At 35.2% G+C, this 16,018-nt stretch overlaps 1 protein-coding gene across 11 annotated transcripts in view; it reads right to left on the minus strand.

Moving 5' to 3' along the window:
* The window catches only part of AKAP9 (A-kinase anchoring protein 9), a 118,704-nt gene that overhangs the window by 78,149 nt on the left and 24,537 nt on the right, over positions 1–16,018 (minus strand). For all 11 annotated transcript variants that reach the window (XR_008575636.1, XM_054814347.1, XM_054814341.1 and 8 more), the window contains 2 exons: positions 12,964–13,218; positions 5,597–5,641 (listed from right to left, as the gene is read on the minus strand). Coding sequence is in view for 10 of the 11 variants with exons in the window: in XM_054814347.1 (XP_054670322.1) it covers positions 5,597–5,641; positions 12,964–13,218 (300 nt within the window). In the remaining variant the exon portion in view is untranslated. The remainder of the gene's footprint in view (positions 1–5,596; positions 5,642–12,963; positions 13,219–16,018) is intronic.

Here is a 16,018-nt window from a genome sequence, read left to right on the forward strand (position 1 = left end):
AGCAGCCAGACCACCATAGTAGGGTGCTACACTGATGGGAGCCTTGTGAGCAGCCCGGCAACTTCCGGCACGACAGAAATTCTGCTGCGTCAGAGCAGGCAGTCGGGGCTAGGTTATTAGCTTCAAAATATCTTAACTTAAAATTATTTTTTCACTCATCTAAAATATATGAAGACTGTAGTCCAGATACCAACTTCAGTGTTAACAGATGTCTACACAAGGCCTACTGTGTTTTGTCTCGTGGCCCCAGTGGTCTACTTGTAGAGAGATCTTCTGCAAGCCCAGAAATATTATTGATGGAGATTCTTATAATTTCTTTTTTTAAAGCTTTGCAGTTCACCTTTAATGCTGAAATGTCCTTATGCCTTAATGCCTTACGATGCGCTTAGTTACATACCCCAGCAAACAATTAAACATTTAAAGAACAATCAAATGCACAGCATTTTAAGATAACGGAAGCAAGGAGTAACAAGAGCTCTGGATATAACTGCATAAACAAATAACCACAAAGTAAGAAAAAAATCAAATTTTACAACACATTAGCTACCCAGGAGTAACTGTTTTGGTGAACAAAAGACATGAAACAGGTGAAGGTTATGGAAGTGCCTCAAAGGACCTTCTGTCTGATTTTTCTTCCTTGCTGGTATTTTCAAAATATAAATACTATTTGTGTGAATTAAGTAAAATATAATTTGTAGTCTATCAGCTAAAAATAAAGGTATAATTTATATTGCATCAGTAAATACATATGCTTAAGACAAATGAAAGGAATCTTCTTCCAGAGAAACAAAAGGAAAACCAACCTCCACCACTGAATTAAGGCAGCGATTCATGACAATTGCCACCAGAGGTCAGGATTAAATTTATGAAATCACTGTACCCCTTTAATGTTCCTTAGACCTTGCAAGACCTGCAATTGTACCTCAGAAATAGCAGTAATAATAATAATGTGTACCTACTTTTAACATTAATGCTTGTACTACAGAAATTTCCCTTTATAAATAGCAAATTCATGCTCAGCATAAATCAATACACACTGTTCAGTCACTGAAAAATGTAGAAAATACCTTAATGCATGAAAATAACATAACCTTTCACAGACTGACAAGCAGACTTCTGATTAAAAATAGGCTTTGATTTAGCAGTAGAAACATACAGAAATATCTGGAATGGAATGGATTAGCAATTTTAGCTCATGTTTTCATATTTTTCCCCCTTTCTCTTATATTTTGGAAATCTGATTCCTGTACAAAAATTAATACTTAGACTTCCAATGCTGCTTATCAATGTTCTTAGCCTCTCCTCAATTTTCTAGTTATGTCACAACTAACTATATGAAACTTAGATGAAATTAGCAATTAGGGCAACTTGGGAAAATGAATTTCAGTTGGGTTTTTTTAATACTCCATAAACAAAACCCACTTTCAGTTTGCAATGAAAATAATTACAATCATATAATGTAACTATTAACTTCTGAAGGTTAACAACTGATGGTTTTTAAAATATCATGGCTTAATATATTTTTCTATATATTAATAGCATGTAACATAAGATCTTTATGTAGTGGTTAAGGTTGAGGTATAGATTTCATTAACATATCTAAAAAAAAACTTTGTAAAATTCATCTTTTCAGAGGTACACTTTGCAAATTGAGAAGAGAGTCAATAAGAGGGGGAAAGAAAACGGTGGAACGGTCTTTCAGTCAGACCAGAAAATTAAGCCATATGGAAAATATATGGGGGCAACTTTACCTTACACAGTTATAAAAACCAAAAAAATTCTACCTGTTGGAAAAAGTCTAACTTCCCTTAGTTCTGAGTTTAGACTATAACCTTAAATAGCTAATCATAGGTCTCATTCTTGCTCAAACTGAACAATTTGTTACAAAAGGCAAGCTAGTTATATGAAGGATTTATCAGTCTTCAGTTTGGCTACGACATTTGATAACGTAAGTATTTAGAGAGGTGGCAGAACAAAACTGAACAAGAGACTGTATTTACAATAAAATTCCTTCAGGACAAGAATTCTTATATAAACAGTCACTGGTTCCTTCAACTTTGCTTAGACGACTGTATTCACTTCTAACTGTGTGTCTGATAAGTCTCCTGAAGAGGGAAATACTTATCACTGAATTTTATCCAATTCCTCAAGAAAAGGGGTTGAAGAATTAAAAACATATTACTTATTTTACCCACTACAACAAAACAAGTGATTTATGACCTATTTCACTTTGAAGCAGGAAAGCCTTGATTTTAACATAATTTCTGACAAAAAACACTAAAAAGATCACAGATGTTCTAAACAGTGAGGGACAAGATGGATCAACAGGCCAATGTTTCCAGAAACATGTGGTTTCTTAGTATTAACAAAAGGAGATCATTCATCTGAAAAAAAAAGGTAAGCTCAAGATTTCATACAACTTCATAATTAAGCTGTTACAGACAAAATTGAACTTATTCTCATCATCTTCAACTAAAAAGGTTTCAATCACTTTATTTACAGGGTGGCCATGAATGTAAATAGAGCTTTTAATAATAAAAGTAACATTACAGCTGACATGAAACATACTGAAAATTCAGTTCCTAAAATATACGTATTCCTAAACATGTTGTTTCCTCATTGCAGATACCAAAGAGCTTATTAGGATAGCAACTCTTACCACTTGAGTTTATTCTTCATCAGATCCAGTATCATGTAATTATTCACAAGTTTTGTGCTGCCTATTTATGTCTTATAAAGTAACTCTCGGGGAGGTAAAAAGTCTTTTTGCAGGAATGACAATAAGAAGTGCATCTCTTGTTGCATTTTTGAGGAAATCTGCAACTTTTTAAAAGGCACATTCAGAAGGAAGTCTGGCTGTTATTCTGTTGACTCTAGTATCTGAAAAAAATGTTCACTAATATACTCTGTAGGCACCTACAAATCTTTGAAGAATGTAGCAGGGTAAAGTTAAGTATTTAGATGTGAAAATTCATTTTAAAATGAGAGCTTTGAATTCAACTGATTCTAGCAACAAAAACACTAAAAATCAGAACACACCCACAATTACCGTGAGGCATTAGGCCAGATCTTTTCTGTATTCTGTCTCCTTATGCAAAGATGTTTTTTCCTGAGCTTTTGCAATCAGTCTTCAACACTGCTTCCTACAAGCTCAGAAGTGATCAAAATCTCTTAGTTGTGTTTCATTATATAAGTAATACCTCTCACTTGTAAAAATACATGAACACCAATGCCATTGTCAACTGTTTTCAAGGGTTCATTCTTCACATACTGCAGATTCCATTTAATAGTAATCACGTACCATGGTGATGCATATTCTAAAAAGGTGTCGTAAGGTCATAGCAGTTGTTCAGAAGTGTATTTGCTACACTCTCAATGGCAAACTGTGTGCACATACTGCCCTATCATCTTACCATACATAAAGCAAACTCCGATTCTTTTTGTTCTTTGCTACTTTAATTCCTTGGACAATATAAACATTTTATCTATGAAAAATACTAAATCTTTAAACTGATTATTTTTCCCAGGGAGAGTTTGCTTCAACTCCTTCACCTATCCCTCCATAAAAATCTTTTTTTCTTTCTTTCATTTACAGCACTCCCTAGCAGCTGGACTGGAATCTTCAATTCCAGAAGTGCTGGTCTCAGATATTTTTTTTTTTTAATCTGCATCACAAAAAACATGCCATAAGAACGATTACAACTGAACAGACCATATGGTTCAGTATTCTGTATTTGAAAGTAGCCAATAATGAATGTGAGGTGAAAATATTCCTTGTACTCCCAAGGCCTTCTCCCAACACAGCAGAAGAAAGTGAGGGTGCTTATAAACAAGGACAGGAGGAGGAAGTGGGAGAGAAAGAGTCAAACTGAGGAAGAAAGGGACAGGAAAAGAATTTAGCTAAAAAGGCTGAGACCAAATCTATGGAAGAAACTATAACTGGGATTTTATAGAGGTTGGAAAGAAGAACTACTGCTTTCACCTAGGACAAGTTGAGCTGAACGTTAGGAGGATCCCAACATAAGAAGAGGGAATAATGGAGAAGAGGTTTTCAAGGGAGAGGGAGAAAAAATATTAAAAGAAGAAAGAAGGAAAAACAATACTAGGATGAAGTTGGAAGGGCTGGGAAAGAAACTGGGCTTTGGAATGACTGTGGAAGGAAAAGGAAGGATAGAAACAGGCTGAAAAGCCTACAAGACTCAGTTAAAAAACCAAGCAAGGGCAAAAAGAGGATGGGCAAGCAAAGGTGAAAAGATTGACAGGAGCTATTACAGAGAAGGGGTGAATTTACAAAAAACTAGGGGATAGAAAATAGACACAGAGTTGGCCAAGACAACAGGCTGGGAGAATGAGCAAGTGAAGACACAGCATTTAAGTTGTGAAAGAAAAGTCCTTCCAGTTTTCAGGGTATGTCTAGACTGCCCACTGTGGTACCGATTTTACTTCTGCATCCTGCAGTGCGACAGATCAGGGACACATTGTCTGGTGTGTATATTCCCTTAGGCTTCACAATGAGCAGCTATAATACCAGTATGGAACAAATAGTTATTCTAAGGCATAATCACCTTCTCTTACAAAAGGCTAAATCAAGAGAGGAACAAAGCATCCTACACCAAATTCACTTCAGCAACTGGGAGTCATTTGATTACTTCATCCCCTCTTACTTGTTGCCAAGCTTAAGATTCTGGGGTGTGTTTTGCAAAAGTGTTTAGCACAGAGATCTGCAAAACAAAACCCAGACTGTCACTACAGAAAGCAATGGTTTGAGACATGAAAAAAAATTTTTTTTTTAAACTAGAAACAATATTTACTATACTCAAGACATTACATGGCTATTTCTTGCAAGCATGTTCTTGACCCACATTTATCCATGATGTAGCGTACTCCTTACAAACATAACAAATGGTTTTATTTGACAAGACCAAAGTTCCACATATGCCACTACCCTTCGACATGACAGAGGTGAGTAGTAGATGCCAATGTGTGGTGAGTTGACCCCAGCCAGCAGCTAAGCCCCTCACACAGGCACTCACTCACTCCCCCCACCAGCGGGAAGGAGGAGAAAAATCGGAGAGGCAGAAGCAAGAAAAATCCACAGGTTGAGATAAAGACAGCTTAATAAGTGAAACAAAACAAAACAAACCCCCAAAACAACAAATGATACAAAGGCAATCATTCACCACCTCCCACCAGCAGACTGAGGCCCAGTCTCACTGAGCAACAGCTGCTTTGGAACTCATTAAAATATAATCAACTTGTTAAATAGATTCCCACAGAAAATGAGTAGAAACTATGCATAGCCACAACCCCAATGACAACATGAAGCATTAATACAACCGTAATGATGACATTGTTACAACAGTTCATATATCTACTGCATTCTTGATGATAGTAGCCATCACATTATGTAGTTGACATAATGCTTGGTTTAATGGTACTTTAATCATACCAGTAATGACATGCAACAGCTTTGTCTATAATACCACGTCTGCTCTTTCCTTCCTTCTCTTTTTGGAAGACAATGCACAGCATTGCAGTAAACATGAAAAAGAAAAAGTTGAAAGAAGAGTTAGGAAAAGCATTACTTCAGTCTTACCTCAGAACTGTAATCTTCTACGGTGGTGGAAATTTCACTTTCTGGCTAAAATAAAATATTAAAATATTTACAATGATGGCACTCCAAAAATATTAAACAAGACATTTTCCATCTGTTTCTGAGAATGTAGACAGTATTTGAAAATATTAAGGTATAAATGAATTTGATTAGTATACAGCAAAGGCCACCTTCACTTCCTTGAACTCCCAGCTTTAGAAAAGAAAAAATTACTTTGCCGTTCAACTATAATCATGGAAACATTATAATTACATGACAAAGTCCTTTAATGAAAATACAACCTACAGGTACAAAATAATATTTTGGTAATGTAGCTTTTTTAAATTTTATTTTATTTTTTTATTTTTAAAGAAATAAGTAGTACCAAGAAAAGGACTTTTCTTTGATAGATCAATTTTACCTACTCAGGAACTTCACTGGCTTAAGAACATAATCATATATAGAATGTCATTTTCATACATGCAAGACTTTTGATGTTGACTATAATTTTAAAACAAACATTCGTATTCTCCTTCAGCTTCCATGGAAACCAAGGAAAGGTAAAAGTGATCAGGAAGAACAAGGACAAAGACTCAAATCTTCTGATCTAATGAATTATAGTAATTAAAGGAACAAAGCGTTAGCAAACTGAGCACAAACATGCCATGGAAGACACTTGAATTAAATACAGAGTATCTTGATGAACTACATACAATGTATCAGGTTTGATAATCAAGATGTTAGTAGGAAAATATGCAAAATATTCAAATTAACTATGTACAGTGCACTACTGGGGAATAAGTACGTACTCTTGAACTCAAAAAAGTCTAATTTTGAGTTAAAACTACTTTTGCTAAAGTGAAGTGTACATAAAGGTCTTTTTCAAAATTCACTTAAATCATTAGCCAGCCTCACATTAAATCAGTCTCCATTTTACGTGGAATTCTGTCTGGCTTATTTTTAAAGGAACACAGTCAGTTTTGCATAAGTAGACATAAATAAAATTTGGAACTGTCAACTGTGTTTTGTTTTGTTTTTAAGAATCTGCCACTCAGATCTCCTGGAGCTGTGCAGTTTTTACAATCACAACATCATCAATTCTACATATTTTGAATCTAATATGTAGCTCCACAATGTAATTAACATAAAAAAAGGTATTATTCTATGTGCAGAGTGAACAAAACTAACATAAAATATGAAAGTGGAAGGTAAAATTCATACAGTGCATATGATCTCAAAAATAAGCCATGAACTGAAACAGAAATCAAAATTATGTTTTAAAACTATAGGGTGACGAAAGTGTTTCTGCTGTGGAAAACATAATTAGTACTTAATAATATTTAATTTTAATATAAATATATATTCATAGTATATATTTATATGTATATTTGTGCATATATGCATATACACACACACAAATTTTATATATTGTTTGTAAGTCTATGTCCTTAGTCTAGGACAAAGTCCTCTGGAAGGAATAAAATCAGGGAAAATCACATTGCTATTTATTTTCGTAATACAGGTAACAAATGCATGGCCATATTATTCTACATTTTTTCATGGTTTGTTCCAATTCAGAAGACTTCACAAAGAAAGATTAAAAGTATTCCTATAGAAGCTCAGAAGTATTCCTATAAATTTACATATTTAATTAGATCTGACAACTCTTGAAGTTCTTTATATAGTGAATGAAATACAGACACTTCTTCAACATGCAAAAAACAAGGACAAGCAGTCTGACTTCTCACACAGCTTTCCTTGTAATGCAACTCAAGTACTGTGTTCAGTTTTGGGCCCCTCACTACAACAAAGACATTGAGCTGCTGGAGCGCGTCCAAAGAAGGGCAACGAAGCTGGTGAAGGGTCTAGAGCACAAGTCTTATGAGGAGTGGCTGAGGGAACTGAAGTTGTTTAGTCTGGAGAAAAGGAGGCTGAAGGGAGACCTTACTGCTCTCTACAACTACCTGACAGGAGGTTGTAGTGAGGGTGTTGGTCTCTTCTCTCAAGTAACAAGCAATAGGACAAGAGGAAAAGGCCTCAAGTTGCGCCAGGGGAGGTTTAGATTGGATATTAGGAAAAATTTCTTCACCAAAAGGGTTGTCAAGCACTGGAACACGCTGTCCAGGGAAGTGGTTGAGTCCCCATCCCTGAAGGTACTTAAAAGAGTGTAGATGTAGTGCTTAAGGACATGGTTTAGTGGTTGAACTTGGCAGTGCAAGGTTTATGGTTGGACTCAATCATCATAAAGGTCTTTTCCAACCTAAATGATTCTATGATTCTATGAATTATATAAACAGTCCCTTGTTTATAAGAAAGATGATAAATGAATGTTTAGATCCTGGGATAAGCTCAAACTAGTAGATAATCACAATAAAAGGTATAGAACTTACAGACTGAAGCTTAGGCTATTGTGAGAAAATTCTCAAAGGAAGGTGATCACTGAAAATAATTCTCTAATTTTTTAATGGTAACTTGGTCAGTTACATGATTTTGTTTTTTAAAATGAATATATTGCTGGTCCTTTCTGAATACCAATCTAAAGTAAAAAAAAAAACCAACTAAAATATTTTTTTAAAAAATCATATAGTGCTCCATCAGTTTAAGTGTGCAATATCTGTTAGCAGCATAAACAATCTTTCTAAGGTATCTCCTTCAATCCTGCATCTAGATAGGTTTTTGGTTGTTAAGACCAAATATTTTTGCCAAGGGATTTACTGAAGATAAGTACAGAAAGATGACAAAATGAACTCAAGTTACATGGATCTGTCTTCTGTGCTAAGGGGTTCATCCAAACCCTACTAAAAATCAGTTTAAAAGAGTTAAATCCTATGAGCTCACACATTAGACTTCAACACTGTAAGACTTAATGCTATTCTTTTGCTGTCAGAGTCAATAACACTACAAGTAGTCAACATTTTGCAGGCACTTGTCTTGCTCTCCAAGCAGCTATGTTCTGTTCCTAAGACCTGATCAACCCTATTTCAAAATCCAGTTCATTCCATTAAGCTATCCATTCTGTATGCTTCAATTCTTCTTTAGTCAAGAGAAGTAATTAGGTTTTACACAGCTCACTTCTGAACCACAGGGGTCCAGTTTAAAAGGAAATATTTCAAAAAATACATATATACACACACTGTTATCAACACAACATCTTTTGACAGGATAGTGCCAATGAAGCTATTCATCAGTTCTCAATACTTCATGGAATTTGAAATAGGTTTCTGTTCCACTCTGACTTCAGGTTGTTAGTTTGCACATATTCTACCACTTATGCCCCATAGCATTTTCTTGCTACAAACAGCCATCCTCTTCTGGCAAGATGTTTTAATTTTGTATTTAATATTTTCTTCACTGACAATGTGGCTGATAGTTGCCTATAAAGAGTCTTTAAGATGCCTGTTCAATGTCTTTTAACTATCTCCATCAACTCTGCAGGTAGTACTTTTAATGATAACACTTAAATACTCAGAAAACTAAACCCACTTTCTTCTGTATACATTCTTCAGAGGAAATATTGTAAGATGATATAAAAAAAGGGAGTAATCAACCTGTGGAACACAGGAAGTCCATTTCAGAGTAACTTGTTTCTGTATGCAGTTAAGCACTGCTCAGAAGTCACGTTCTTTGGCACTGGATGCCCAACATTATCACAGGATTCACAAAAGAACTCATATACAAAATTGGCCATAAGAACTGAAAAGTGATTTTTATGTTTCTTTAGCAAACTTTCACAGGTGACAATAAAATGTTCTGCAAGAAGGGACATCCAGTACTAAACTACTCCAATTGCAGTAGATGAGAGTATTATAGGGAAAGAACCAAGACTGATTCATGGAACAGAATTCTACTTGAAGTCAATTATTGACTTTTTTATGACCTCAGTGTAAACTGTTACAAAAATGTAACTACAAAATTATGGTTTCATTCTTGAACGTGTATTAGCCAGCAGTAGAAGTGAAAACAAGTTTATTTTAGCTTGGCCAGTTTCACATGGGTTGCCAGCAATCCATAGACGATCACAACCTGAGTAAGACTAATTAAGAGGACCACAACTAGGAAGGGTGGTAAAGAGAATGTAAAGTGACAATCCTAGTCATGAAACCCTCTGTTTAGGTCATCCTGAACTTTATGGGTCTTGAGTTAATTTGTAGAACATGCCGAATATGAACTGCTATTCTTATATATTGCCTCATCATGCCCTTCTTGGTTCCTAATCTGAAAATCATTCAATTCAAAGCAATGTATTCCCTAGTAATTTATGACCCAAACCAATTGATTACAATCAGATTTAAATAGAGTACATCTTGTCAGAGATAAACCACTGCCAAATTGGAATATAATCTGCAGTGACGTACTCCACTCCTCAGTGTATAAATTTCTTGTATCAGAAATACCAAATGGTATTTCTCTAATAAATCTTGTAAATAAACTATTCCTCTGACAGAGGATGGAAAACCTTACAGAAATTACAACTAAGTTCAGACAGAAGGTAAAGTGGAATGAATAAGGACAGTACAAAACAGTGACAGTTCTTCCAGAGTTCTTCCAATTAGTTTCTGTAACTGGAGAGATTACAGGGGGATCCACCCACCCTTAGGAAGAGAGAGGAAAAAAAACAAGGGAAAGGGATGACTGCAAAAAATAACTTTGAATTCTCTAAACAGACTTTTGCCCTCTCTGAAAAGGAACTACTCTAACTTCGGATGGGTAATAAGCTCCCAGAGGAGTACCTGTATTTCACTTTCTGTTATTTATATTGAGAAAGAGAACTCTTTGCTATTCGTATTTGGACATGCTAATTCCACTGGGGACTAAAAAAATCATACTAGAAAAAATGCAGGAGATAAACTTCTATCTACAAAACTACCACAGAAGAGCCCAGTCAGGTAGTTAGGCAGTATGGTCAGATGTTCTATTTTGTGGTACAGAAAGAACAATTCTAAATATGAATTCCAGTAAAAGATGAAGTAAGTGGAATCAAAATTTAGCTAGAAAATAATCCTCCATAATGCCTCCAGTAATCTTGCCTTACTCTCCTGACACAGCAGCCTGTAAAGATTTAATGTTGGGTGAAAAAGCGAACAGCTCAAAGCAGCTATCTATAATTCTCCATTGCAGAGATTAGCCTGAAACTACCTATTACCTATTGGCTACCATTTCAACTAAGCGTGCTCTAATCCAATTACTGTAATACAGGCTCTCTGTCCAAATCATTGCACTTATAAGACTAAAAACAGTAAGTTATGAGACTCATTGAAACTATTTCAGAATTTTTCCTCTTCTATGCACAGATAGAGACTTCAGCAATCATCTTCCAACTCCAAAATACCAATTAGTTATTTAACATGAATAAGCAGGCCATAGACAACATGTAACAAAGAAAAATGCTCTCCCAATTGGGAGCAGCTTTTTTTTTGGTGGAAGGGAATGCTGTTTTAGAAATCACTAAGACATAAGTAATTCAGGAGAGTCAAATTACAAACAAATACTAATCATCATGCTAATTCTTTTCAAGCTACATTTGAAAAAAGCCAACCAAACACAAAACCCCCAACAAACCAGAAAATCCTCAGCATCTCTATATTCATTTATTTAAACATAAGATAAGTTGCTTTGGGAATAAGGCAGACCTCAGAAAAATCATACCCAATCTTAAGAATATATCTATATGTGCAATCTTTAGCAACTACAGTATAGATTTTTTTTTTCCATTTTTAAAATCAACTATGTCTTGTACTGTTAGCATGCAGAGGCCAACATAGACTACTAGGACCAAGCTTACCTAATTAGACCCACACAGGATTGGACTAGATGACCTTAGAGGTCCCCTCCAACCTAAATTATTCTGCGATTCTGTACTTTTCCCTTTTTCTCCAGTCATAGTAGAGATATTTACCCTGACTGAGAGTCAGCAGAGTCCATCTGTAACATGCAATCATGATGTACTTCAAAATATATTTGGTTAAGGAAGTTTCTTCATACAGTTGTCATATTTATATAGACTATAATATTATTAAACCAACAGTTTAAGTGATTTCCTCTAAACAGCTCTCAGCCCTAGCAGTCCTCTCTCCTTAGCTGTAGATATCCTGCTGCATTTCATGAAGTACACCTTTCTCTTTTCCTAGAAGGCAAAAAAGTCTTATCTTCATCTATGAAAACAATCATTCTAGCATTAAATACTCTTTAAAGAAATTATTCCCTCCTCCAGGAAAAGCTATGAGTTTAACAGACAGTTTTATTGAGTTACTACAAACAGTTTTGAAGCCCTAACATGAGCTTTCTAAGTTTGAAAACCTACATATTAAAGGCATGTATCTATGAAGTTCAAAATATCTAGTGTACTGATATACTGCAGGCTTAAAATTGTACAATAAATGGATCGATTACTTTACGAGTTTTTATTCACATGTATGATTTAGTCTGTCTGCCCCTCCATCAGGGTTAACTGGTTTTTTGGGGTTTAGGTTTTTTTTAACACAAATGCAAGACATTTTCAGTAAGTGTAATTTCTCTATTACTTCTCAGCTGCTGGAAACGACATAATGGAGCCAAAATAGTTACAAACGATCTATCCTAGCACAGGACTAACAAGTCAAAATGCAGAGCATTCATCTGTACTACATCTCTCAGAAAAGACTGCATTCACATGCACAGAGCTGGGAATCTGTGTTGAGCTGCTTGTTCAGAATGCCACTCATCCTTTTAGAGGCACTGCTTTCAGGAATGGAATAAGCTAGTCTGTAAATAACATCAGCATCTCTTGTCCCTAGATACATATCTGGAACAACATATTACATTACGTGAATTCATGTCCACTCAGAACTGAACTGGACTACCAGTGTATATCACATTGAGCACCTTCCTGTAGCATGTACTTTCATCCCCTACCAATTGGGATTATATTTCATTAAGTAGTAAAAGTAGAGTATCTGTTCATCAGTCTCTTAAGCCATCCAGTTCTAAGTAGTATTTTCTAAATTCATTCTTCCTCCTCATTAACCAGAAAGACTCAAATTACATTATGAATACAAGAAAGACGTTTAGTTTTGTATTTTGCTGCAGTGATCAAAAATCCACTGCAATTTGTAAACTTTTAATACAACAAAATGCATAAAATAAAGCAATAAAACAAAACTCATTTTTGCCCATTCAGGGAGTACAACAGTACCAACAACTTTCTGTACACTGACTACCACAGAAAACATGATGCCAGCAGGTAGAAAGCACCCTTGTCTGGACATATAAAGAACAGAGGAGGGAAGGAAATAATATCCAAAATCTCATACCATTCCTTTATTCCCACTCTCAAAATTAATGGACTATTTTGCCCCGCAGAAGTAACTGATTACAGCCTGAGACAAACTTACCTCAATGGTGTAAGTCTGGTTGTGTTTGATAATTTCTCCACTATGCAAAGTCCTGATAATAGCAAAGTCAGCAGTAGCAGCTGCTCCCCTTCGGCTGCTGCACGTGGATGTTTCATCACCTCGAGAACGAGCAGTATCAAGCCCATCTTGTATTGATTCTTCATCTTTGATGTCTGCTGTTTTCTTCTTCTTTTTCTGCTTCTTTGATCCATTCTGACCATCAGTTTGTGCCTTCCGCTGCCTAAATTGGGCAAGCTGTATAGAAGACAAAATCTTGTTAAAGATGTAAGTTCTCCTCTTTATTACTAACGACATCCTCTATAAAAGCTTCCCAGCTGTTCTACATAAAGCTTCCACTACTGAAAACAAGTTGGAAGTTAATGCTGCATATCTGAGACATACTCAGATTATTCTTCCGTTTACATAGTTTGCTTTAAAAAAAATTCTTAAATGTAAACCAACAATCTATTAGTGAATTCCTTTTCAGTTTCATACAAGCAAGTTACTGTTCCACAGATTGAAATCAAAACACTCAAAGGTAAAGGTACAGATATCATTATAAAGGACAAATGCAATGAGATAACCTCTGATCTCATTTTTTCAATTTTATAGTAATAAATACCTCAAAATTAATTTACAGAAATTATTTTTAATTTTTATACCAGAAACAGATAAAAGCAAACCATTCTTCCGCCAACTATCATATAAAGTTTTATAAAAAGTTTATGTTAGAACTCAAAAAGCAGATGAAGTTACTGAAAACATCATAAAGAAATAGCAAAATGCATAACAAGGGAATAGTCTGAAAACAAACCGTGAGCAAATTATGAGATACACTACCTTGTAGCAAAACATGCTGATGAACAAAAAGTCACAGGTAAGCCAGGCACACAGTTGAAAAACCAATTAGTATGTAAGCTATTCAAATACTGTAAGACACTGCCTTTTGAAGAGCTTATCACTTTTAATCACTTTATAGTGGTTTACACAAGAAAATCCATTTAAAATATTTTTTTCTTAATAAGAACAGAATTTCTATTCAAATAAGAAAAACAAGCATGGCAAATTTTACCAATTAAAATTCAAAAGTAAACATCTTACCAATAAAATGGGGAAACAAAAATCATTATTTTTCAATTGAAGAGTCCAACATTAATTAAGTGCTACAATATGTTTTATAAACATAGCTCCAATGTAAATATAAAGCATGCAAATAAAGACCCTAAAGCCTTAACTACTGTTTACATCAGCTAATACCCAAATATGATGTATTTTTTATAAATCTGCTGCAAATTTCAGAAAAAGCTATAGAAAAGATAGCATGTTTGCTCATGATATTCACCAGTCGAGAAAGCCAGGCTTCCATCCAACCTCTTCAGCAACACCCAGATCAAGCAGGACACACGGATCCCCTTCCCCAGCCACCGTTCGGTTACAGTGCGAGCCGTCACTAGAAGTGCTCTCTAGTTCTCATCTGGCCCCAAGATAGCTGAGAAGCCCCAGTCTAAATAAATGCATCACTGACAGATCAGTTCTGACTTCTGGCTAGTTTATGCTTACATCCCTTTATTTGTATTTCTTCGTGGGTTTCCTCAGCCTCCTCTCCATTCCTAGGATGACTGACAGCTTGACATATGGCTCCTGCTCTCTTTACAGGAGGAGGACCTGAAGATTTGCTCAGCCAAATATGCTCACCTACGTATTTAATACTTACTTCCTCCCTACTACATCCCTAATTAGTTCAACTTCATGATTTTTTTTTCTGTTTTTTAAATAGGCAACTTCCATTATTTCACAACAAATCTATTAAATCTTATAAACTCCACAAACTCTGAACAGAAAAAAAAGGATAGTCTCCTCCTGACTTCAGAGTTTAAGAAAAAAAAAAAAAAAAAGAAGAAACCATAGATTTTGCTTCTCAAAAATGGGAAGGGTGAAAGTTCCAGTTGTCTCCCTACAACATTACTACATTCTCCTAAAACTGTAAATTTACCTCAATAAAATAATTTTCAATTTATCCCAAAGACAAGCAGAATTTATCAAAATGCCACAATGACATAAAGCAGACAACCTGACTTTTGAGTGTAACTACTGAGAGATTTTGGGGTTTTTTTACTTTTTAAATAACAAAAGACATGTAGTGACACTGGTCAAGAACTCTCTTCCCCAAATTGATTGAAACCTTCTGTAATGGAAAGTTAAGTTGGCTTTTTCAAAGCAGCTTTACAGTCTTTATTTGTCTACAAAATTAGACGTGTAGCTCAAGGACAAGTGAATTACTCCGTGTCTCTCCTCAAGTATTTTGCATATGTAGCTGAGGCATCTGGGTATGCCAGATTTCTCTCCTTTCAAAATTAAGTTGTCAACTTCTACTTCTTCAGAATTAACAGATTAAATTCTACCATGGCAGCTATAAACAGACCTTATTTTTTTCTGTTTAAACATTGATGAAGATGGGCACATAAGAAAGCTAAATGCATGTGCAAATTAAACTGTTATATTTTTGTATTACACAAGTTCTCAACTGATAATTTCTGTATGAGCATCTAGTATGTTGGAAATAACTACACTATTAGTGATGGATGCATGCACTAATTATAGCACTTTTTACTCTGCACATTCACATATACACAAAACTGTCCAGCTACTAACGCAATATAGCTTCAAATTTACATTTTTAATCAAGTTTAAAAAACTAAAAATGAGAGAAGCAGCATAACAAAAAGCTACTGCTGAACAAATACACTCTGTGATGCTCACATCAAGATAGAGGAGTCTCAGACACCAAATTTCCTCAGAAAACGGGACTCAGGAACTAGAGTCGAGGATCTATCTACATTTCAATGACAAGCAGGGAAAAGTCCACCAGCAGTCATGGGAACTAAGGAACAAATTTTGTAGAATTAAACTTTAATTAAAACAGAGAAGTACTTCCAGATTTTGTATTTCTAGAAAAATATTTTTTCCAGTGTGAACAAAACGTGAAACGAATACAAGCTGATACAACATTCCTTTACCTCGTCTTCCAGGCACATCAGCCTGATAATGCCACAAC

This window comes from Grus americana, chromosome 2 (genome assembly GCF_028858705.1).
Source record: "Grus americana isolate bGruAme1 chromosome 2, bGruAme1.mat, whole genome shotgun sequence".
NCBI lineage: Eukaryota > Metazoa > Chordata > Aves > Gruiformes > Gruidae > Grus > Grus americana.